Source organism: Geotrypetes seraphini, chromosome 2 (genome assembly GCF_902459505.1).
Source record: "Geotrypetes seraphini chromosome 2, aGeoSer1.1, whole genome shotgun sequence".
Lineage (NCBI taxonomy): Eukaryota > Metazoa > Chordata > Amphibia > Gymnophiona > Dermophiidae > Geotrypetes > Geotrypetes seraphini.
The window spans coordinates 6,558,377-6,582,830 of NC_047085.1; the positions used below are offsets into that span (position 1 = coordinate 6,558,377).

General features: G+C 45.0%; 2 protein-coding genes across 4 annotated transcripts in view; one reads left to right on the top strand and one right to left on the bottom strand.

Moving 5' to 3' along the window:
• MTO1 (mitochondrial tRNA translation optimization 1) overlaps positions 1 to 16,374 on the bottom strand; it is an 81,531-nt gene extending 65,157 nt beyond the window's left edge. For both annotated transcript variants that reach the window (XR_004538389.1, XM_033934181.1), the window contains exons 1-3: positions 16,269 to 16,374; positions 3,293 to 3,398; positions 2,850 to 3,066 (exon numbers count right to left, since the gene is read on the bottom strand). Coding sequence is in view for 1 of the 2 variants with exons in the window: in XM_033934181.1 (XP_033790072.1) it covers positions 2,850 to 3,066 (217 nt within the window). In the remaining variant the exon portion in view is untranslated. The remainder of the gene's footprint in view (positions 1 to 2,849; positions 3,067 to 3,292; positions 3,399 to 16,268) is intronic.
• A 286-nt stretch (positions 16,375 to 16,660) lies between these two features.
• Positions 16,661 to 24,454, top strand: part of CCDC166 (coiled-coil domain containing 166) — a 34,995-nt gene continuing 27,201 nt past the window's right edge. Inside the window, exon 1 of one of the 2 annotated variants that reach the window (XR_004538397.1) lies at positions 16,661 to 16,738. The gene's annotated coding sequence lies outside the window, so the exon portion shown is untranslated. The remainder of the gene's footprint in view (positions 16,739 to 24,454) is intronic. The other variant, XM_033934233.1, reaches the window with a different exon arrangement.

Genomic DNA, 24,454 nt, shown 5'->3' on the forward strand with positions numbered 1-24,454 from the left:
AAGGAGAGAGAGAGAGAGAGAGACAGAAAGAAAGAAAGAAAGAAAGACAGATAGATAGCAGCCAAGGAGAGAGAGAGAGAGACAGAAAGAAAGAAAGAAAGAAAGAAAGACAGATAGATAGCAGCCAAGGAGAGAGAGAGAGAGACAGAAAGAAAGAAAGACAGATAGACAGCAGCCAAGGAGAGAGAGAGAGAGACAGAAAGAAAGAAAGACAGAAAGACAGATAGACAGCAGCCAAGGAGAGAGAGAGAGAGACAGAAATAAAGAAAGAAAGACAGATAGATAGCAGCCAAGGAGAGAGAGAGAGAGACAGAAAGAAAGAAAGACAGATAGATAGCAGCCAAGGAGAGAGAGAGAGAGACAGAAAGAAAGAAAGAAAGACAGATAGACAGCAGCCAAGGAGAGAGAGAGAGAGACAGAAAGAAAGAAAGACAGATAGATAGCAGCCAAGGAGAGAGAGAGAGAGACAGAAAGAAAGAAAGAAAGATAGACAGCAGCCAAGGAGAGAGAGAGAGAGACAGAAAGAAAGAAAGACAGATAGATAGCAGCCAAGGAGAGAGAGAGAGAGAGACAGAAAGAAAGAAAGACAGATAGATAGCAGCCAAGGAGAGAGAGAGAGAGAGACAGAAAGAAAGAAAGACAGATAGATAGCAGCCAAGGAGAGAGAGAGAGAGAGACAGAAAGAAAGAAAGACAGATAGACAGCAGCCAAGGAGAGAGAGAGAGAGACAGAAAGAAAGAAAGACAGATAGACAGCAGCCAAGGAGAGAGAGAGAGAGACAGAAAGAAAGACAGATAGATAGCAGCCAAGGAGAGAGAGAGAGAGACAGAAAGAAAGAAAGAAAGACAGATAGACAGCAGCCAAGGAGAGAGAGAGAGAGAGAGACAGAAAGAAAGAAAGAAAGAAAGACAGATAGATAGCAGCCAAGGAGAGAGAGAGAGAGACAGAAAGAAAGAAAGAAAGAAAGACAGATAGACAGCAGCCAAGGAGAGAGAGAGAGAGACAGAAAGAAAGAAAGACAGAAAGACAGATAGACAGCAGCCAAGGAGAGAGAGAGAGAGAGACAGAAATAAAGAAAGAAAGACAGATAGATAGCAGCCAAGGAGAGAGAGAGAGAGACAGAAAGAAAGAAAGACAGATAGATAGCAGCCAAGGAGAGAGAGAGAGAGACAGAAAGAAAGAAAGAAAGACAGATAGACAGCAGCCAAGGAGAGAGAGAGAGAGACAGAAAGAAAGAAAGACAGATAGATAGCAGCCAAGGAGAGAGAGAGAGAGACAGAAAGAAAGAAAGAAAGATAGACAGCAGCCAAGGAGAGAGAGAGAGAGACAGAAAGAAAGAAAGACAGATAGATAGCAGCCAAGGAGAGAGAGAGAGAGAGACAGAAAGAAAGAAAGACAGATAGATAGCAGCCAAGGAGAGAGAGAGAGAGAGACAGAAAGAAAGAAAGACAGATAGATAGCAGCCAAGGAGAGAGAGAGAGAGAGACAGAAAGAAAGAAAGACAGATAGACAGCAGCCAAGGAGAGAGAGAGAGACAGAAAGAAAGAAAGACAGATAGACAGCAGCCAAGGAGAGAGAGAGAGAGACAGAAAGAAAGAAAGACAGATAGACAGCAGCCAAGGAGAGAGAGAGAGAGACAGAAAGAAAGAAAGAAAGACAGATAGATAGCAGCCAAGGAGAGAGAGAGAGAGACAGAAAGAAAGACAGATAGATAGCAGCCAAGGAGAGAGAGAGAGAGACAGAAAGAAAGACAGATAGATAGCAGCCAAGGAGAGAGAGAGAGAGACAGAAAGAAAGAAAGAAAGACAGATAGATAGCAGCCAAGGAGAGAGAGAGAGAGACAGAAAGAAAGAAAGAAAGACAGATAGACAGCAGCCAAGGAGAGAGAGAGAGAGACAGAAAGAAAGAAAGACAGATAGACAGCAGCCAAGGAGAGAGAGAGAGAGACAGAAAGAAAGACAGATAGATAGCAGCCAAGGAGAGAGAGAGAGAGACAGAAAGAAAGAAAGAAAGACAGATAGATAGCAGCCAAGGAGAGAGAGAGAGAGACAGAAAGAAAGAAAGAAAGACAGATAGACAGCAGCCAAGGAGAGAGAGAGAGAGAGAGACAGAAAGAAAGAAAGAAAGAAAGAAAGACAGATAGATAGCAGCCAAGGAGAGAGAGAGAGAGACAGAAAGAAAGAAAGAAAGAAAGAAAGACAGATAGATAGCAGCCAAGGAGAGAGAGAGAGAGACAGAAAGAAAGAAAGACAGATAGACAGCAGCCAAGGAGAGAGAGAGAGAGAGAGAGACAGAAAGACAGACAGACACATCTATTCTAGCACCCGTTAATGTAACAGGCTTAAAGACTAGTTCTTATAATATTTGTGAGAAAAGGAACATCTTTATATTTGAAAACCACCTTCAGCATCCATTCCCTTTTGGAATCTATGGCAAACTGTACTATTAATGTAGCAGAGACCTGAACTTCAGTTTCCGACCTCTCCAGGAAATTAGTCAAATCTAAACTATCAGCAGACAAATTCTGCGGATTGGGATTCTGAGGTTTAGCTCTCGTAGGGAGATAATATATTTTAGAGAAAGATGGGTACGAAGTTTCAGGCACTTTCAAAATTTCACTCAAGAGATATTGGAGTGAAATTTTGAGAGCCCTAACTCTTTTAGTCTTTCCTCATCCGAGAGGAATTCCATCCCCTTTACCATCTTGGTCGCTCTTCCTTGAACCTTTTCTAGCGCCACTATATCTTTCTTGAGATAAGGAGACCAGAATTGAACGCAATTTGCGATTAGAGGAGAAAACCCCACTGGTTCAAGAGCCACAAGCCTTTCGCAATAGAAGCACACATTACCTATGGTTTCTATTTTGTGTGTGATGAGCAGAGTCCGTGCACCAATCCGAGATGCAGCTGCCGCCGCTTCTGTTCCAGCATGTCCTCCGCCCACGACAATCACATCATAGTCCGGCAGAATGCCGTCACCGCGGGAGCTGCAAAAGCGCAGTATGTGAACAGAGGGTTTCCTGAGACCAGAAGCATATCGACAACAGCAGGAGCTTAAGTGAAACATCTAAACCAGAAGGAAAAAAAAAGAGAAATTATTCACCATACATCTTGAGCACATAATGGAAAAAAGTCAGCAGCTGTCTCCATGACATCCTGTTTGTCTGTGTTGCCTGTTTAGATCGTAAGCTCTTTCGGGCTTACAATCGAGCTGTTTCTTATTCTTTGTCTACGTGCATCTGCTAGCGTTATAGAAATAATTCATAGTAGTAGTGGACGACATGGGAACATACCAGGTTTTCTTATCGGCCTCTTGAATCACTTTGCTTGACGATGAAATGGAAGGGAGGTCCAGCTGGACAGCAGAGCGGATACTCTGTATAAGAACACGGAAAGCATCTGAGGGAAAGGAGCACAGATTCCTTCACAATCGTATCTGAGCAGCTGTCAAAGTCCTTCCGCCTATGCATCAAAGGTTATGACCAAGTTTCATCTGTGTTTGATATATCAACCATCAATAAATATCTGGTCGGTTTACAATACCAAAATAGTAATATTTTAAAAGAAAAATACAGTTTTAAAAGAATAAAGGGTCATTTGCTAAAAAACAAACAACCCACCCCCATAACTGACTGATAAGACATAGAGAGATTTGATATGGGAGACACTGGGATTAGGGCTATGAAAAGACATCGAAATAAAGCAAATGTTTTTTAAAGGAAGGTAAGCAGGGGAGTTGCTTCTTAAAAGTGATTTTCTTGAGAGACCACACGATGCTGTGAGCCGGTGAGCATCTAGCCTTGCCAGCTCCGGAACTCCGTCCCTCATATTGGCTATTAGCGGGATCTACAGTGCCAATTTTTTGGTTGTTTTGTTCTACTCCGGTGCACTACTATATGGACAGATATTTGGCCAAAACTCGACCTGCTATGTCGTCCAAATCGCCGAAAAAAGATAAAGAGAAGGGTAAGACGGGGGAGGACAAGATGGTGAAGTCCACATGTGGCGCGCTCAAGCAGTTCACCGCAGAGATGCTGACGGAGTTGAAGCAACTTATCTCCCAGGCTTTAAGCCCGAGTATGGAGCAATTATCGGCGCAACTTACAAAGTTGGAAGCCTTGTTGGAGGATCACTCTATGAGGGTTACGGCATTGGAGGAACGTGTTTCCTCAGTGGAGGATGATGCACATGCGATGGATACTGAAGTTATCTCCTTGAAAGCGCAGCTCCGCCAACAACAAGAGAAATTGGAAGATCTTGAAAATAGGTCTCGCAGGGGAAATCTGCATTTCCTTGGATTCCCAGAAACAATTGCTGATTCCTCTCCGTCCTGGAGTCATGGCTTGCGAGTGAACTGCCTATGCCAGCGGCCTTGGACCCAGTCCGCTTTGAGCGAGTACATAGGGTGGGGCCTCACCCTGAGAAGATCAGCGGCCCAGGGTGGTTATCGGCAAATTACTCAATTATAGACACAAGGTGGAGATTCTCCGTGAGTTTCGTTTAAAAAGGAGAAATTAGGTTCTTACCTGCTAATTTACTTTCTTTTAGCTTCTCCAGACCAGTAGAGGTTAATCTTTACAAATGGGTATATATCCAATCATGACCAGCAGGTGGAGACTGAAAACAAAACTGTGGGACAGTATATAATATACTCCCTTCTCTATTTACCTCAGTCTGCCAATTAGCCAAGCAGAACCAAGAACTGGAAAACTGAAAGAAAACAATACTCCGACCAGGAGTAACAAATAACATACCCAAATGCTGTTGGAAAATGCAGAGGAGAAATACCAGAAGGAAAATGTCCCCACAGCTTGCCAGCAAAGCCAGCCGAGCCACAGCCGCTGTTCTTTAATTCTCCCCGGCCCTAGAAAAATACTAGAACCCACAGCAAAAAACAAAAACTGCCCGCGAAACAGCCCCAACAACACAACAATAACAACAACAGACAGGGTGGGGACCTCTACTGGTCTGGAGAAGCTAAAAGAAAGTAAATTAGCAGGTAAGAACCTAATTTCTCCTTCTTTAGCACTCTCCAGACCAATAGAGGTTAATCTTTACAAATGGGACGTACCAAAGCAGTCCCTCTCACGGGCGGGACCCCCGCAGGGCCGATACCAGAACACGCTCACCGAACACCGCGTCCCGACGCGCCTGAACATCTACCCGATAATGTCTAACAAAGGAATGCAAGGAGGACCAAACCGCAGCCTTACAAATATCCACTGGAGGCACGAGCGACGACTCAGCCCAAGAAGCTGCCTGACCCCGAGTGGAATGAGCCTTGAGAAACTCCGGAACAGGCTTCTGTCTCAGAAGATAAGCGGAAGCAATCGTCTCCTTGATTTTTAGCTTTTTCTGAAATACTGCCTGCATATGGAAAAGGAGAGCAAAGAATGAAAAACACAGAGGACTTTAATAGATGGCTCAGAGCCTGGTGTCATAAAGAAGGCTTCAGGTACATAGGAGGATGGGGAAATACATGGAAGGACAAGAAGCTATATTGCACTGATGGGCTACATATTACTACAGCAGGAAAAAGAAACCTTGCAGAGAAATTTAGACAATATTTTTCTAGGCATTTAAACTAGAAGGTGGGAGTGGTGTATGTAGAGACCACCCCCGGCAAAAGAAAAGATGTGATAGTAGTAAAGGCTGCAACAAAAGCAATATCAGCAACTCATTTCTTAGTATTGCAGCGGAAAGTGAAACGACACAAAAATCCATACGAAAAAGGAGATTATCGCTGAAAAATAGCTGGAAAGCGATGACCACAAATGCTCGCAGTCTAAGCAACAAAGTTCATGATCTGCAAGCCCTGATATTAGAGGCAGATCTAGATATTGTTGCTATCACAGAGACATGGTTCAGTGAATCACATGGATGGGATGCAAACATACCGGGATATAATCTTTTTAGGAAGGACAGAGATGGTCATAAAGGTGGAGGAGTAGCTCTCTATGTAAAGATCAATATCCAAGCGACCAAAATGCAAGGGACCTGGGGAGAGGAAGAAGCGATATGGATTGCTCTGAAAAGAGAAGATGGAACTTCTATCTACGTGGGTGTAGTCTACAGACCTCCGACTCAATCGCAGCAAATTGATAAGGATCTGATTGTGGATATCCAAAAGTTTGGAAGGAAAGAGGAGGTTCTGCTGTTGGGAGATTTCAACCTGCCGGATGCGGACTGGAATGTTCCGACTGCGGAATCGGAAAGAAGTAGGGAGATTGTGGATGCCTTTCAAGAGGCTCTGCTCAGACAAATGGTGACGGAACCCACAAGGGAAAAAGCGATATTGGATCTGGTCCTCACAAATGGAGAGAGTATCTCTAATGTTCGAGTGGGTGCTCACCTGGGTAGTAGCGATCATCAAACGGTTTGGTTTGATATAACGGCTAAAGTGGAGAGCGGCCGCACGATACTTAAAGTCCTAGATTTCAAACGTACGGACTTTAATGCAATGGGAAAGTACCTGAAGAAAGAGCTGTTAGGATGGGAGGACATAAGAGAAGTGGAAAGACAGTGGTCTAAGCTGAAAGGAGCGATAAAAATGGCTACGGACCTTTATGTGAAGAAAATCAATAAAAACAAGAGAAAAAGGAAGCCGATATGGTTCTCCAACCTAGTGGCTGAGAAAATAAAGGCGAAAGAGTTGGCGTTCATGAAATATAAAAAAACCCAAGAAGAGGAGAGCAGAAAGGACTACAGGGTGAAACTGAAAGAAGCCAAGAGAGAGATACGTTTAGCGAAGGCACAGGCGGAAGAACAAATGGCTAAAAATGTAAAAAAGGGAGATAAAAATTTTTTCAGATATATTAGTGAAAGGAGGAAGATAAAAAATGGAATTGCTAGGCTAAAAGATGCTGGGAACAAATATGTGGAGAGTGATGAGGAGAAAGCAAATGTGCTAAACAAATACTTCTGTTCTGTGTTCACAGAAGAAAATCCTGGAGAAGGACCGAGATTGTCCGGCAAAGTTACACGAGAAAATGGAGTAGATTCTGCGCCGTTCACGGAGGAGGGTGTTTATGAGCAACTTGAAAAACTGAAGGTGGACAAAGCGATGGGACCAGACGGGATCCATCCCAGGATACTAAGGGAACTCAGAGAGGTTCTGGCGAGTCCTATTAAAGACTTGTTCAACAAATCTCTGGAGACGGGAGTGATTCCTGGGGATTGGAGGAGAGCGGATGTGGTCCCTATTCATAAAAGTGGTCACAGGGATGAAGCAGGAAACTACAGGCCGGTGAGCCTCACTTCAGTTGTTGGAAAAATAATGGAAGTGTTGCTGAAAGAAAGGATAGTGTATTTCCTTGAATCTAATGGGTTACAGGATCCGAGGCAACATGGCTTTACAAAAGGTAAATCGTGCCAAACGAACCTGATTGAATTTTTTGATTGGGTGACCAGAGAGCTGGATCAAGGACATATGCTAGATGTAATTTACTTGGATTTCAGCAAAGCCTTTGATACAGTTCCTCATAGGAGGCTGTTGAACAAACTTGAAGGGCTGAAGTTAGGACCCAAAGTGGTGAACTGGGTCAGAAACTGGCTATCGGACAGACGCCAGAGGGTGGTGGTTAATGGAAGTCGCTCGAAGGAAGGAAAGGTGACTAGTGGAGTCCCTCAGGGTTCGGTGCTGGGGCCAATCCTGTTCAATATGTATGTAAGTGACATTGCTGAAGGGCTAGAAGGAAAAGTGTGCCTTTTTGCAGATGATACCAAGATTTGTAACAGAGTAGACACCGAAGAGGGAGTGGAAAATATGAAAAAGGATCTGCAAAAGTTAGAGGAATGGTCTAATGCCTGGCAACTAAAATTCAATGCAAAGAAATGCAGAGTAATGCATTTGGGGATTAATAATAGGAAGGAACCGTATATGCTGGGAGGAGAGAAGCTGATATGCACGGACGGAGAGAGGGACCTTGGGGTGATAGTGTCCGAAGATCTAAAGGCGAAAAAACAGTGTGATAAGGCAGTGGCTGCTGCCAGAAGGATTCTGGGCTGTATAAAGAGAGGCGTAGTCAGTAGAAGGAAGAAGGTGTTGATGCCCCTGTACAGGTCATTGGTGAGGCCCCACTTGGAGTATTGTGTTCAGTTTTGGAGACCGTATCTGGCGAAAGACATAAGAAGACTTGAGGCGGTCCAGAGGAGGGCGACGAAAATGATAGGAGGCTTGCGCCAGAAGACGTATGAGGAGAGACTGGAAGACCTGAATATGTATACCCTAGAGGAAAGGAGAGACAGGGGAGATATGATTCAGACGTTCAAATACTTAAAGGGTATTAACGTAGAACAAAATCTTTTCCAGAGAAAGGAAAATGGTAAAACCAGAGGACATAATTTGAGGTTGAGGGGTGGTAGATTCAGGGGCAATGTTAGGAAATTCTACTTTACGGAGAGGGTGGTGGATGCCTGGAATGCGCTCCCGAGAGAGGTGGTGGAGAGTAAAACTGTGACTGAGTTCAAAGAAGCGTGGGATGAACACAGAAAATTTAGAATCAGAAAATAATATTAAATATTGAACCAGGCCAGTTACTGGGCAGACTTGCACGGTCTGTGTCTGTATATGGCCGTTTGGTGGAGGATGGGCTGGGGAGGGCTTCAATGGCTGGGAGGGTGTAGATGGGCTGGAGTAAGTCTTAACAGAGATTTTGGCAGTTGGAACTCAAGCACAGTACCGGGTAAAGCTTTGGATTCTCGCCCAGAAATAGCTAAGAAGAAAAAAAAAAAAAAAAAAATTTGAATTGAATCGGGTTGGGCAGACTGGATGGACCATTCGGGTCTTTATCTGCCGTCATCTACTATGTTACTATGTTACTATGATCCAGCGCGCAATAGTAGCCTTAGAAGCGCCAGCCCCCCGACGAGGACCCGCCAGAAGGACAAAGAGATGATCGGATTTCCGGACTTGCTGGGTCCGCTGCACATAAGAGCGAAGGACCCGACCGACATCCAACTTGCGCAGCTGCCGTTGCTCAGAAGAGCCCTCCCGACTACCCAAGACTGGGAGGACCACCGATTGATTGACATGAAAAGGAGAAACTACTTTCGGCAGAAAGAAAGGAACAGGCCGCAAGACAACCCGCTCCCTAGAAAACTCCAAGAAGGGAGCCCTACAAGAGAAAGCCTGTAGCTCAGAAACACGCCTAGCGGAAGTAATGGCCACCAAAAAGACCGCCTTCAGAGTAAGGTCCTTCAAAGAACAGCCATCCAACGGCTCGAAAGGCGGGCGCACCAAAACAGAGAGAACCAGATTGAGATCCCAAGAGGGAACAGAGAGCCATAGGGGAGGCCTGAGTAACTTGGCCGCCCGCAAAAAGCGAATCACATCAGGAATGACCGACAAACGCTGACCTGTCACCAACCCTCGAAAAGCCGACAGGGCCGCAAGTTGAACCCGGAGAGAAGACCAAGCCAGGCCTCTATCCAGGCCATCCTGCAAGAACTCTAGAATGGTAGGCAGGGAAGCGCGAAAAGAGACCACTCCCCGCGCCCGGCACCACCCCTCAAAGAGACGCCAAACCCGCACATAAGCCCGAGAGGTAGAAAGCCTCCGGGACCCCAAGAGCGTAGAGATCACCTTATCTGAATATCCCTTCTTACTAAGGCGACCCCTTTCAAGAGCCAAGCTGTAAGACAGAAGAGAGACAGGTCGAACATGGGAATGGGACCCTGCGTCAGAAGATCGTCCAAGAGAGGCAGAGGAAGAGGATCCGCCACCAGATGCCTCACCAGATCCGCATACCACGGACGTCGAGGCCAATCCGGAGCCACCAGAACTACCAGACCCGGATGGTGAACAATGCGAAGAAGTACTCTGCCCACTAATGGCCAAGGAGGGAACACATACAACAGCCCCTCCGTTTGGCCACGGTTGGACCAGAGCATCCAGACCCTCGGCCAGACTGTCCCTGCGATGATTGAAGAAGCGGGGCACTTTGGCGTTGCCACTCATGGCCATCAGGTCCATCAGGGGCTGCCCCCAAGCCTGCACTATCAACTGAAATGCCACGGAGCCGAGACACCACTCTTCTGGATCCAAGAAGTGACGACTGAGGAAGTCCGCCTGAACATTTTCTACCCCGGCTATGTGAGAGACCGAGAGGTCCAGAAGATGAGACTCCGCCCAAAGAATGAGCCGAGCCGCCTCCTGCGCCACCTGAGTGCTCTTGGTGCCCCCCTGACGATTGACATAAGCCACCGCCGCGGCATTGTCCGACAGGACTCTGACTGACTTGCCCAACCAAAGGGAGCGGAAAGCTAACAGCGCCAGACGGACCGCTCTGGTCTCCAACACATTGATCGACCAGGAGGCCTCCTCCGTGGACCAGGTGCCCTGAGCTGAGTGACCCAAACACTGAGCCCCCCAACCGAGGAGACTCGCATCCGTAAGGAGCACCGTCCAATGCGGGAGATCCAGACCCACCCCCTGAACCAGGTGAGGGGTCCGGAGCCACCAACGCAGACTGCAGCGCGCCACGCCTCGCAGGGGGACAGGAACCTCCAAACCGAGCCTCTGGGGTGACCACCTCCGGAGCAGAGCATACTGAAGAGGACGCATGTGGGCCCGCGCCCACCTCACCACGTCCAGGAACGCCGCCATCGACCCCAAGACTTGGAGGAAATCTCGCGCCCGAGGACACCGGGACGCCAAAAGCAGTCGAATCTGAGATTGCAATTTGCTCACCCGGGCCCCTGGAAGGAAGACCTTCCCCAAGGAGGTGTCGAACAGAACCCCAAGGTACTCCAGATGCTGAGCCGGGACCAACCGACTCTTGGAAAGGTTGACCACCCAGCCCAGCGACCGGAGAAACTCCACCACCCGAGCCGTAACCCGGGAGCTCTCCTGCAAGACTTTGCCCGAATCAACCAGTCGTCCAGGTAGGGGTGCACCAGAATGCCCTCCGAGCGCAAGGCCGCCGCGACGACCACCATCACCTTGGTGAACGTCCGGGGAGCCATGGCCAGACCAAAGGGAAGCGCACAGAACTGATAGTGCTGACCCAAGATCGCAAAGCGAAGGAAGCGCTGATGAGAGGCCCGAATGGGAACAGGCAAGTAGGCCTCCGTCAGATCGAGAGAAGTGAGAAACTCCCCCGGCTGAACCGCCAGAATGACCGACCGCAGAGTTTCCATGCGAAAAGAGGGAATCTTGAGAGCCCTGTTGACCCCCTTCAAATCCAGGATGGGCCGAAAAGTCCCCTCCTTCTTGGGCACCACAAAGTAAATGGAGTACCTGCCGGTGCCCCACTCCAGAGGGGGCACTGGAACAACTGCCTTGAGATCTAGCAAGCGCTGAAGGGTCTGGCGAAAAGCCTGCGTCTTCCAAGGAGTCTGACATGGAGAGGCTAGGAAAAGGTCCGGCAGAGAGCGGGCGAACTCCAGGGCATAACCGTCCCGCACCATCTCCAGGACCCATTGATCGGACGTGATCTCGGCCCATTTGGGGAAAAAATTGCGCAGCCGGGCCCCCACCGGAACCAAAGGGGGCGCCGGCAAGGAGTCATTGTGCAGGACAGGAAGCGGGGGAACCGGCGGAGGGATTCCCTGCCCCCCGACGGGCCCCCCGAAAGGGCTGCATGCGCTGGAAGAACTGACCCCGGGAAAACCCTGGAGCCGGGAAAGAAGCAGCCCCACGCCCAGGGCGATACTTGCGAAACTCCCGCAAATGCCCCCGGGCAGTGCCACCCCGAGACGCAGGGCGGGCACGGTCCTCAGGCAGACGGGGCACCTTTGAGTCCGTCAGAGTCTGAAGCAACTTATCTAATTCCTCCCCAAACAAAAAAGACCCCCGGAAGGGAAATTTAGTAAGCTTAGCTTTGGACGCAGCATCCGCCGACCAAGCGCGCAGCCACAAAATACGCCGTGCGGCCACGCCAAAGGCCATAGACTTAGCCGAGATCCGCACCAAGTCATAAAGAGCATCTGAGAGGAACGAGGCAGCCATCTCAATCTTCGCCACCTCCTGATCCACCAAAGACCAGTCATCAGACTCCCGATCCAGGACACGCTCAGCCCACCGAAACACGGCGTGAGCCACCAGCCCCCCACAAATAGCCGCCTGGACCCCAAAGGCAGAGACCTGAAAATTTTGCTTAAGAATGTTCTCCAACTTGCGCTCCTCAGAGTCCCGCAAGGCAGAACCGCCCTCAACAGGCACGGTATGCCGCTTAGAAATCGCCGAGACCACCGTGTCTATGACTGGCGATGTTAAAGTAGCCCGATCCCCCTCTGGGATGGGATACAAACGAGCCATGGCACGCGCCAAATGAAACGGCGCCTCCGGCGTTTTCCACTGTTCCAGTACAATATCCCGAATATCCTGATGCATGAGAAAAGAGCTGGAAACGGTACGGATCCCCCGAAGCAGAGGGTCCCCCACACGCGGAGTCTCCGGCGGCGCATCCTCAAAACGCAACACCGAAGAAACCTGTTGAATCAGGTCCGGTAGCTCATCTCTCTGAAAAAGGCGCACCACGGACGCCTCTTCGCCGGAGGACGGGAAACCCGACAACCCGCCGCCAGCGGCCGTCCCCTCGAGAGGGTCCTGGAAATCCTCAAAAGGGTCCAGGTCCTCATCCAAACCGACACGCTCCTCAGACCATAAATCCTCGTCCCAAGACACCCGCAGATGCTTGGACAAGGGAGGAGGAGGAGGGGACGCCACAACAGACGAGAGAGGCAAAGCCGCAGGGAGCGCGGAGGAAACCCCACTCCCCGAAACCCCCTGGGCGCATCCGGGACTCCCAGCCGCCTGAAAATAGGCTCTGCACAAAGAAAAAGAGAAATCAGGGGAACCCCCCCCCCCCCCGAGGGTCCCAAGGGACTCCCTGCCCCAGCAGGGGACCCAGCAGAAACCTGCCCCTGTTTTTCCAATACAGGGGGAAGGTCACCTGAGGTGGAAGACAAAATGGAGGGGCCAGACTGTGAAAATGGTGACTTTCCCGCCAAAAATGCTCCCTCCATGGCCTGTAGCGGCTGAGAAGGCTGAACAGTCCCAGCCGCTAAAACAGGCAAGTCGGCATCAGCTGTCAAAAAATCAGCTGAGAGGGAATCCTTCGGGGAATCCCTCCATGGGCGGTTGGGGAAGACCGGGCTTCCCCACTGCTCCCAGCCGACTCGCGAGGCACCATCGGCGGGGAGCTCTGGGCGCCTGCAGCCGCTGCCGACGGAGCTCCACCACCTCACCGACCCAAACCGCCGAGTTCAGTCCGGCCGCGAGTGCCTCGCGGCTGGACCTAATTGTGTCCCACTCCCCCGGAGAAGGGCACAATTGCTCCATACGCGACCTAGCTAGAAAAAAGTGCCGGTTAGAAGAAAAAATACAGTAAAAAACATTAAACTGACAGGGAAGCAACCCTGCAGACCGGCACTACCTCAGGATTTTTTTTTTTTTACAGAACAAACTCCACAGGCTCTCGAAGCAATATGCCTTGCTTGATTTAGGGGGCAAGGCTTACTGCTGAGGCTCCTCTAAAAAAATGTGGGGAGGTGGAGGAAGTGGGGGGAGGGACCCCGCTCGAGACCCGCCGGGTTTGACACCCCCGAGGTCGGACGGACCCCCAAACAGGGCCCGCCCAAGCTCTGTCCGGCCAAAAACAGGGACTAGAAACCCCCTAAACAAATTCCAACAGCCCTACCAAGGGAGATGGGTACAGATCACTCAACACCTGCTGGAGACTGAAAGAAGACTGAGGGAAATAGAGAGGAGGGGCTAGGATATACTGTCCCAAAGTTTTGTTTTCAGTCTCCACCTGCTGGTCATGATTGGATATATACCCATTTGTAAAGATTAACCTCTACTGGTCTGGAGAGTGCTAAAGAAGAGACTCTTTACAATATGATTCTGTGCCGATTCGGATCGGGCAGGATTATTCTGCAGCGTTAACTGACAAAAAGAGGGCCTGGTGTGCAAAACTGGTGGATCACAAACGCCGCTTCATGTTTTTATACCCAGCTATCCTGAAAATTCACTCGGATGGAAAATGGCATGTTTTTGATTCTGATAAGCTGGCTGGAGAGTTTATTAATAGCTTGGGAGCCTTCTCTTCAGCGCCAACTTGAGCGTGCTTCTACAGTAGCTGGGGTAGTCATATGGGGACATGCTGTTTAGTGCATTGTGGACTGGTTTCTGCACCATGTTAAAGTTTTTGTTCTAAGGAGAGACGGGTTCCGATGGCACCAGATACGTGCTCTGCTTTCCCGCTTCCATTTGGTTGTTGGATGGCTTTTTGTTTTTGGGGTAGTGTCAGAGGGAATAGGGTCAGGGGAAGGAGTGGGTGGGTGCAGGGGGAGGTGGGGAAGGGGTATGGAGTAGGATGGGGGGTTTGTTCTGTATTGTGTTCTGGAGTGAATGTGGTTTGTAACTATGGTCTTGGCTATGGGATTGTGGGCTCTACAAATACTAGTTGTCTCCTGGGCGAAGGCTGGGCGCCTGGGGGGTCTACTGGATCTGTGTTTTTGTAAGGTTTTCTATTTGTTTTCCCTGTGAGTGGTAGGACATTCAGACTTATATCCTGGAACGTTTGTGGTATAACATCTCCAGTGAAGCGCACTAAGATTCTTAATAGATTGAAATACCACAAGGCAGACCTAGCATGTTTACAGGAGACACGCCTGATTAGTGCGGAACATGCTAAATTGCAAAGGGGTTGGGTTGGCCAAGTTTTCTTTGCTTCCTCCCTTACCAAGCATGCAGGTGTAGTGCTCCTGGTACGCAAGGGTTTTCCGGGGAGAGTGGACCAACTTACAACTGATGCCTTGGGTAGGTTTCTTCTTTGTCAGGTGACAGTGTCTGGACAGGTGTTTAATTTGCTTATGGCGTATGCTCCAAATCACTATGATCATACATTCTTTTCCTCTTTGGTGCAAATTGGCAGGGGTGATCCGAAGCATCCTTTGCTTTTATTGGGAGATTTTAACCAGGTCTTAGGCCCTTTGCAAGATAGAACAGGGCCGAGGAAAGTGTGGACTGACTCATAAGCTTTCCGGCTCCATGCCATTCTCGTCTTTGTTGGGCTAGGAACTTTTCAGCGGTCCCTCGGGTCCTTGCTAGGCACTGGTGGGGCCTGGCTGTGATTTGACACATGGTAGGTGGCAAGCACCGCTCACAGAATCAGCCCCAAAGGGCCTTCACCTGACCCAGGCTGTGCTTTGGCATAACAGGCCACCTCAGGGGTCTACACAAAATCATACATAAAATCATGTAACATAATCGACATTTGCAGGGTGAACAAAGGGATGTCTCTAAGTGGGAATAAAAATGCCTTTTGTTAATAGATCGATTCTTACCATAAAATGCTGCACACATAAAAATATAAATCCAATTTATAATAAAGGTGATGATTATGGCACAATTTGAATCTCTAGCTCCTCATTAGAAAGGAGAAAATGTGAGTGGCTATGAGAAAATCAAACCGAATGATACGATTTATGAATAGAAACAGAAAAGCTAATGGGAATAATAATCCTCATGGATCAAAAAGCATCAATTTAAATATGGGCTCAAAAATAACAGATAAAGCATTACTGAAGATGTGAAAATAACTAGAATCTCTTCAATCTTCTTTAAAGAGGGGCTTACACAAACAATGGTTCTCTTGAAAAAGGGGTCAAAATAAACCTTCCAGGGAAAACATCTAAAAAGTTACTATGTTTGAAAATAGCTCTAACATCTGTCGGAAGCGTCCTAGAGAACATGTGGCAATAAGATTTTAAGATTATAATACAGTGCTCGGTTCATCACGTTACCATATGGCTCCAAAAAAAGGGAGGCCAGATTGAGACGTCCGGGTTTTCCTTCCATCTCGTAGGACGGGGGAAACATCTTATAATTGAACTTAGCAAGCAAAATGACTCATTACCTTGTCTGCCAAGCCCCTTTCCTTCCCTTGTTTAAAAGCAGACTCAAACTCCACCTTTTTGATAATAGCTTTCAATCCTTAACCCTTCTCCTCTACCATCAGATTAACCTTTCCCCTAAACTGTATCCATAACATCCTGTTTGTCTGTCTTGCCTGTTTAGATTGTAAGCTCTTTGGAGCAGGGACTGTTTTCTTACTCTTTCAGACTCTGTACAGCACTGCGTGCGTCTGGTAGCGCTATAGAAATAATTAATAGCAGTAGTAGAATGAATGTGACTGGATGGACCACAAAGGTCTTTCTCTATCTGCCCTCATTAACTAGGTTATTATGTCTCAAGGTGTCCTCCTTGCTCTGGACCCATGTGGTAACCCTACAATGGCAAACAGACAATTTTTAACTTACCAACAGGAACAACACTCTAATGCAGCTGCACCAAACATATGATGTTAGCAAGGTTAAAGGAAAAAGTGAACCAATCACTGTGCCTAGACTGAAACGAAAATGAGGCCTGGATAAAATGAAGACGAGGCTTGGCTTTCAAATAATGAAAAGTAAACCAATCACTGAAACGAAAATGAGGCCAAGCCTCATTTTCATTTTATCCAGGCCTCATTTCCAGACCACATCAGGTACAGTGATTGGTTTACTTTTTTGAATGCCAAGCCTCGTCTTCATCTTATCCAGGCCTCATTTTTGTTTCAGTTTAGACGCAGTGATTGGTTTATTTTTCATTGAAAGCCAAGCCTAGTCTTCATCTTATCCAGGCCTCATTTTCAGGTCAGTCTGGGCACAGTGATTGGTTAATTTTGCTTTTACCATTCTTAACTTCATATCATGTTTTGGTGCAGTTCATTAGAGGGTTGTTCATTTTGGTAAGTAAAAAATTGTCTATTTGCAATTCCAGGGTTACCATATGGCTCCAGAAAAAGGAGTGTATCAACACACTCAATATTCTTGGGAATTATAGATTTTCTGTTCTAGTTATCACCTTCTACAAAAAAAGAAAATCTAATATTTTAATCTATCTATATATATAAAATCGGAGGTATGTATGTGTGTATGTATGTATGTGTGTGTGTATGTGCCGCGATCACGCAAAAACGGCTTGACCGATTTGAACGAAACTTGGTATGCAGATCCCTCACTACCTGGGGTGATATGTTCTGGGGGTCTCGCGGCCCACCTGCACACGTGGGCGGAGCTACAAACAGAAAATCAGATTTCACCCATTCATGTCAATGGAAAAAATGTAAAAAGCTGCCAACGCAAAAACGGCTTGCCCGATTTGAACGAAACTTGGTATGCAGATCCCTCACTACCTGGGGTGATATGTTCTGGGGGTCTCGCGGCCCACCTGCACACGTGGGCGGAGCTACAAACAGAAAATCAGATTTCACCCATTCATGTCAATGGAAAAAATGTAAAAAGCTGCCATTCTCACAGTAATTCAAAAACGGCTTGACCAATTTGAACGAAACTTGGTATGCAGATCCCTCACTACCTGGGGTGATATGTTCTGGGGGTCTCCCGGCCCCCCTGCACACGTGGGCGGAGCTACAAACAGAAAATCAGATTTCACCCATTCATGTCAATGGAAAAAATGTAAAAAGCTGCCATTCTCACTGTAATTCAAAAACGGCTTGACCGATTTGAACGAAACTTGGTATGCAGATCCCTCACTACCTGGGGTGATATGTTCTGGGGGGTCTCGCGGCCCAACTGCACACGTGGGCGGAGCTACAAACAGAAAATCAGATTTCACCCATTCATGTCAATGGAAAAAATGTAAAAAGCTGCCATTCTCACAGTAATTCACAAACGGCTTGACCAATTTGAAGGAAACTTGGTATGCTGATCCCTCACTACCTGGGGTGATATGTTCTGGGGGTCTCGCGGCCCACCTGCACATGTGGGCGGAGCTACAAACAGAAAATCAGATTTCACCCATTCAAGTCAATGGAAAAAATGTAAAAAGCTGCCATTCTCACAGTAATTCAAAAACGGCTTCACCGATTTGAACGAAACTTGGTATGCAGATCCCTCACTACCTGGGGTGATATGTTCTGGGGGTCTCGCGGCCCACCTGCAAACGTGGGCTGAGCTATAAACAGTAAATCAGATTTCACCCATTCATGTCAATAGAAAAAATGTAAAAAGCTGCCATTCTCACAGTAATTCAAAAACGGCTTGACCGATTTGAACGAAACTTGGTATGCTGATCCCTCACTACCTGGGGTGATATGTTCTGGGGGTCTCGCGGCCCACCTGCACACGTGGGCGGAGCTACAAACAGAAAATCAGATTTCACCCATTCATGTCAATGGAAAAAATGTAAAAAGCTGCCATTCTCACAGTAATTCAAAAACGGCTTGACCGATTTGAACGAAACTTGGTATGCAGATCCCTCACTACCTGGGGTGATATGTTCTGGGGGTCTCGCGGCCCACCTGCACACGTGGGCGGAGCTACAAACAGAAAATCAGATTTCACCCATTCATGTCAATGGAAAAAAATGTAAAAAGCTGCCATTCTCACAGTAATTCAAAAACGGCTTGACCGATTTGAACGAAACTTGGTATGCAGATCCCTCACTACCTGGGGTGATATGTTCTGGGGGTCTCGCGGCCCATCTGCACACGTGGGCGGAGCTACAAACAGAAAATCACATTTCACCCATTCATGTCAATGGAAAAAATGTAAAAAGCTGCCATTCTCACAGTAATTCAAAAACGGCTTCACCGATTTGAACGAAACTTGGTATGCAGATCCCTCACTACCTGGGGTGATATGTTCTGGGGGTCTCGCGGCCCACCTGCACATGTGGGCGGAGCTACAAACAGAAAATCGGATTTCACCCATTCATGTCAATGGAAAAAATGTAAAAAGCTGCCATTCTCACAGTAATTCAAAAACGGCTTCACCGATTTGAACGAAACTTGGTATGCAGATCCCTCACTACCTGGGGTGATATGTTCTGGGGGTCTCGCGGCCCACCTGCAAACGTGGGCTGAGCTATAAACAGTAAATCAGATTTCACCCATTCATGTCAATAGAAAAAATGTAAAAAGCTGCCATTCTCACAGTAATTCAAAAACGGCTTGACCGATTTGAACGAAACTTGGTATGCTGATCCCTCACTACCTGGGGTGATATGTTCTGGGGGTCTCGCGGCCCACCTGCACATGTGGGCGGAGCTACAAACAGAAAATCAGATTTCACCCATTCATGTCAATGGAAAAAATGTAAAAAGCTGCCATTCTCACAGTAATTCAAAAACGGCTTGACCGATTTGAACGAAACTTGGTATGCAGATCCCTCACTACCTGGGGTGATATGTTCTGGGGGTCTCGCGGCCCACCTGCACACGTGGGCGGAGCTACAAACAGAAAATCAGATTTCACCCATTCATGTCAATGGAAAAAATGTAAAAAGCTGCCATTCTCACAGTAATTCAAAAACGGCTTGACCGATTTGAACGAAACTTGGTATGCAGATCCCTCACTACCTGGGGTGATATGTTCTGGGGGTCTCGCGGCCCATCTGCACACGTGGGCGGAGCTACAAACAGAAAATCACATTTCACCCATTCATGTCAATGGAAAAAATGTAAAAAGCTGCCATTCTCACAGTAATTCAAAAACGGCTTCACCGATTTGAACAAAACTTGGTATGCAGATCCCTCACTACCTGGGGTGATATGTTCTGGGGGTCTCGCGGCCCACCTGCACATGTGGGCGGAGCTACAAACAGAAAATCGGATTTCACCCATTCATGTCAATGGAAAAAATGTAAAAAGCTGCCATTCTCACTGTAATTCAAAAACGGCTTTGACCGATTTGAACAAAACTTGGTATGCAGATCCCTCACTACCTGGGGTGATATGTTCTGGGGGTCTCGCGGCCCACCTGCACATGTGGGCGGAGCTACAAACAGAAAATCAGATTTCACCCATTCATGTCAATGGAAAAAAATGTAAAAAGCTGCCATTCTCACAGTAATTCAAAAACGGCTTCACCGATTTGAACGAAACTTGGTATGCAGATCCCTCACTACCTGGGGTGATATGTTCTGGGGGTCTCGCGGCCCACCTGCACACGTGGGCGGAGCTTCAAACAAAATCAGATTTCACCCATTCATGTCAATGGAAAAAATGTAAAAAGCTGCCATTCTCACTGTAATTCAAAAACGGCTTGACCGATTTGAACGAAACTTGGTATGCAGATCCCTCACTACCTGGGGTGATATGTTCTGGGGGTCTCGCGGCCCACCTGCACACGTGGGCGGAGCTACAAACAGAAAATCAGATTTCACCCATTCATGTGAATGGAAAAAATGTAAAAAGCTGCCATTCTCACAGTAATTCAAAAACGGCTTGACCGGGGCGTGGCTTGGAACACGCACAAGATGGAGGTGTGATCAAATTGCTCTGCTCCCCCAGGCACTAATTCTGAAGAATTTGCTGTAAAATAAAGTTTCTTGTATCAAAAGAACTTATTATAAAGTCAGAGGATGGCAAATTCAAGGCAGACAGCTTTTGTGGGCACTGCTAAGCGTGTCAAGCATGATCATGTGACGCCGGCAAAGACTGCACTCCCGGATGAGGAAGAAATTGATAAAAAAGAAGTGATGACAGCGCTGGAAAAAATACAGCAGATGCTACAAAAGAACACAGATTACATACAGGAAGTAAAGGAAGAGGTTGTCAACATAAATAAGCAGTTGGAATTGGCAAACCAGAGAGTGACAACACTGGAAAAAAAAATGGAACAGTTGGAACTAACAGAGGTTCAGTTTAAATCTGAAAGAAAAATCATTTCAGAGATGCAACAACAACTGGAAAATTATGAGAATCGTGGACGTCAAAAGAACATAAAAATAATTGGGCTGGCGGAAAAATTGGAGGGAGATAATCCCATAAAGTTTCTGGAGACTTTAATACCAAAACTTTTTCAGCTGAACTCAAAACAACCTCTTGAAATTGAAAGAGCCACAGAATTCCCTTCCAATGGTCAGAAAGTCAGTCAAAGCCCAGACCGCTTATCTTTAAACTGTTAAGGTTTCAGCAAGCCTTTGAAATACTGAAGTTGGCAAAAGCAGACAAAAATTTGACATATAAAGGATCAAAATTATTATTTTTGCCTGACTTTGCAAAGAATACAGCAGCACTAAGGCAGCAGTTCCTTCAATTAAGAGCACAGCTTAAAGAGAAAGGATATAAGTACGGTTTATATTTCCCTGCAAAAATGAGGATTTCTTATGGGAGTAAATCACTATATTTTGAGGATCCAGGGAAGTTGAAAGACTTTCTGAATAACTCTGAACCAATGACTATGTAAGGAAGAAAAGGTTTAGAAGACAGAAATATATTAATAGGAGTGGAATATAAAAGTAAGACTGGAATAGAATGGATGGAATGCTAAGGATTTATGAAAATGTTACATTTCTTCTTTTATGTATGTATGTAGTGAATATGAAATTGAATGAAATGGTTTAGAACTCTAATATAAATATATTTAAAGAAGCATATTCATAAATAAATTAAAATAAATATAGATATTATGCTGTGAAAGTGGGAGGAGGGAGGAATATGAGATGAACTCAAGGAGGATTTATAAAATATGTAAAGTTTTGAAATGTTCATTTATTAATATTGAATATGGGGGAACTTAAAAGATTTAAAAGAGAATTGATAAAAAGGTAAAGGTGGTATTTGACCATTTTGGAAATTGGGTTATATAAAAGTATGGAAAAATAATGAAATAAATGGTTATGTTAATATTTAAAATATGTCATGGTAGTAAGATATAAGATGGGAAAAAGTACATTTATATGTGGGAGACAATGTATAAATGCCTGGGGGTGGAAGTGGTTGCATATCCTATGCGTGGTTCAAGTTTAACCATAATGAAGGGAGGGGTGGGAGGGATATGGGAGGGGGGATATTTAAGAGTAAGGGGAAAGAATATCTGTGTAGTAGGGGATATTATATCATATTCTTATATTTTATGGATGTTATGAGAAGGATGGTGTCTAATCAATTTCATTTATATAAACTGGAGTGTCAATGCTGGAATTTTATTGAGTTGAAAGATGGAGACTAAATTCTACTCTTTAAATGTCAATGGCCTGAATCACCAAATTAAAAAGAAAAAAATGTTAAATTTCCTGAAAAAGCAACAGGCGGATGTATATTTCATCCAAGAGACCCATCTGTCCACAATAGAATCTAGAAAGCTGGAAGGGGGATGGATTTCAAAAGTATTTTTTGCTCCAGCAAATGGGAAAAAGGCTGGAGTGGCCATTTTAATTAATAAAAAAATGTACAGCTGATTTTAAGATGGTAGAAATGGATCCATTAGGAAGGTGGGTACATATTGAAATGAGCATGGGAAATAATACCCTGGACTTATTTATCATCTACGCTCCTAATACGAATCAGATGGAGTTTTTTTAAGAACCTACTACAAATTTTAATGCCACTGGCTGCTTCTAATTTAGTGGTGGCTGGAGATTTCAATGCTGTAATGGATTCAATTATGGATAAAAATCCAAGTAGAGTTATGAAATCATTAGGGCTAGATAATTTGGTAAAATCTTGTGATTTAATAGATATATGGCGTATTCTTCATTTTAATGATCGGGAATTCTCTTTTTGTTCACAGGTCCATAATTCTTTTTCAAGAATTGATTATATTTTTGTTTCAAATAATTTAGCGAAAAATGTAACAAGAGCTATTATAGATCCTATTCTCTTATCTGATCATGGTGCTGTATGGATTGAGTTAAAGGATGGTGAAAAGGATTATTCTAAGCCGGTTTGGAGATTTGATAATTCTTTGGTAGTAGATTCAAATTTTACTGAAGATTTTAAAATAAAAATGATTGAATTCTTCCAAATTAATGATACTAATGATATAAATATGGAAGTATTATGGGATGCGTTTAAAGCAACCATGAGAGGTAATATTATTTCATATTCAGCATACGTTAGGAAAAAGTTTACGAAACAATTTGTTGATTTGGAAAAGGAAATTAAAGTATTGGAAAGTAATTTAATTAATAGATGGGAGTGGAATACTTTGCAATTATTATTAAAAGCAAAAGTTAAATATAATGAGTTATCCTCTAAATTTGTAAGGAATGATTTATTTTCTCAACAAACTCAATACTATGGAAATTCAAATAAGGCGGGTAGGATGCTAGAAAATTATCTTAAAGCAAGAAAAAGAAGAACAAAAATTGTTGTAATAAAAGATAAAAATGGAAAATCACATAATAAAATTGATCAGATTCTAAAACAATTTTTTAGTTTTTATAAAGACTTGTATTCTTCTAAATCTTACAGAGATAGAGAAAAGGATGGATTGGAATTTTTAAGTTCACTTAAGGGGTCTCAAATTCCTGAACATATAAAAGGAAGTTTAGAAGAACCTATATCTTTAAAAGAGTTAGAAACAGCATTGAGGTCTCTTAGAGTTAGATCCGCTCCAGGTGGTGATGGATATACGGTAGAGTTCTATAAATTATTTCAAAATACTTTGTTACCCTATTTGTTAAAATTATATCAATACCAACTGAATAAAAGTTGTATATCAGGTACTATGGCAGATTCATTAATTATTGTCTTACCAAAACCAAACAAAGATCCTACTTTGGTATCAAACTATAGGCCTATGATGGAAAACTTTTAGCCAAAGTTTTGGCATTAAGATTGGCCAAAGCTCTCCCTTTTATTATTGATACTCACCAAACAGGATTCGTTGCAAGAAGACATTCTTCCAATAATACCAGACTGGCTTTTCATACTTTAAATTTAACAAAAGATATTCAGGATCCGGCATTCTTAATTTCTTTGGATGCAGAAAAAGCCTTTGACGGAGTTGAATGGTCTTTTATGTATCAAGCATTAGAATGGTTTGGTATAGGGACTGGTTTTATTCAAATGATTCAGACATTGTATAGCTCCCCTGGTGCTAGGCTATATATTAATAATAATTTATCGGATAGATTTAGTTTACAAAGGGGGGTTAGACAAGGTTGTCCTTTGTCTCCTTTGCTTTTTGATGTTGTTCTGGAACCCTTGTTGATAGCTATTAATCAGGCAAAGGAGATACAAGGAATTCTGTTTTCAAGTTGGGAATATAAGCTCTCCGCTTATGCGGATGATATTCTGCTTTATTTGAGGAAACCAGAGACTACTATTCCATGTTTGCTTGAATTGATTGAAAAATTTGGAAAGTTTTCTGGGTACAAGATTAATTGGAGCAAATCGGAAGTGCTACCACTTAATGTACATTGTACCAAAGGATTATTTGATTCATTTACATTTGTTTGGAAAGAAGATGGATTAAAATATTTAGGAATCAATATCAAAAGTACTATTGAGGATACAGTAAAGGAAAATGAAAAACTTTTATTAAAGAAAGTAACAGAAATGTGTGAGCAATGGAATCCTTTATATTTATCTTGGTGGGGAAGAGTTCAAACAATTAAAATGATGATATTGCCTGTGGTTTGTTATCAAATGTGTATGATACCAGTTTTTTTTCAGGGGTCATTTTATAAAAAGTTGAATGGTATTCTTACAA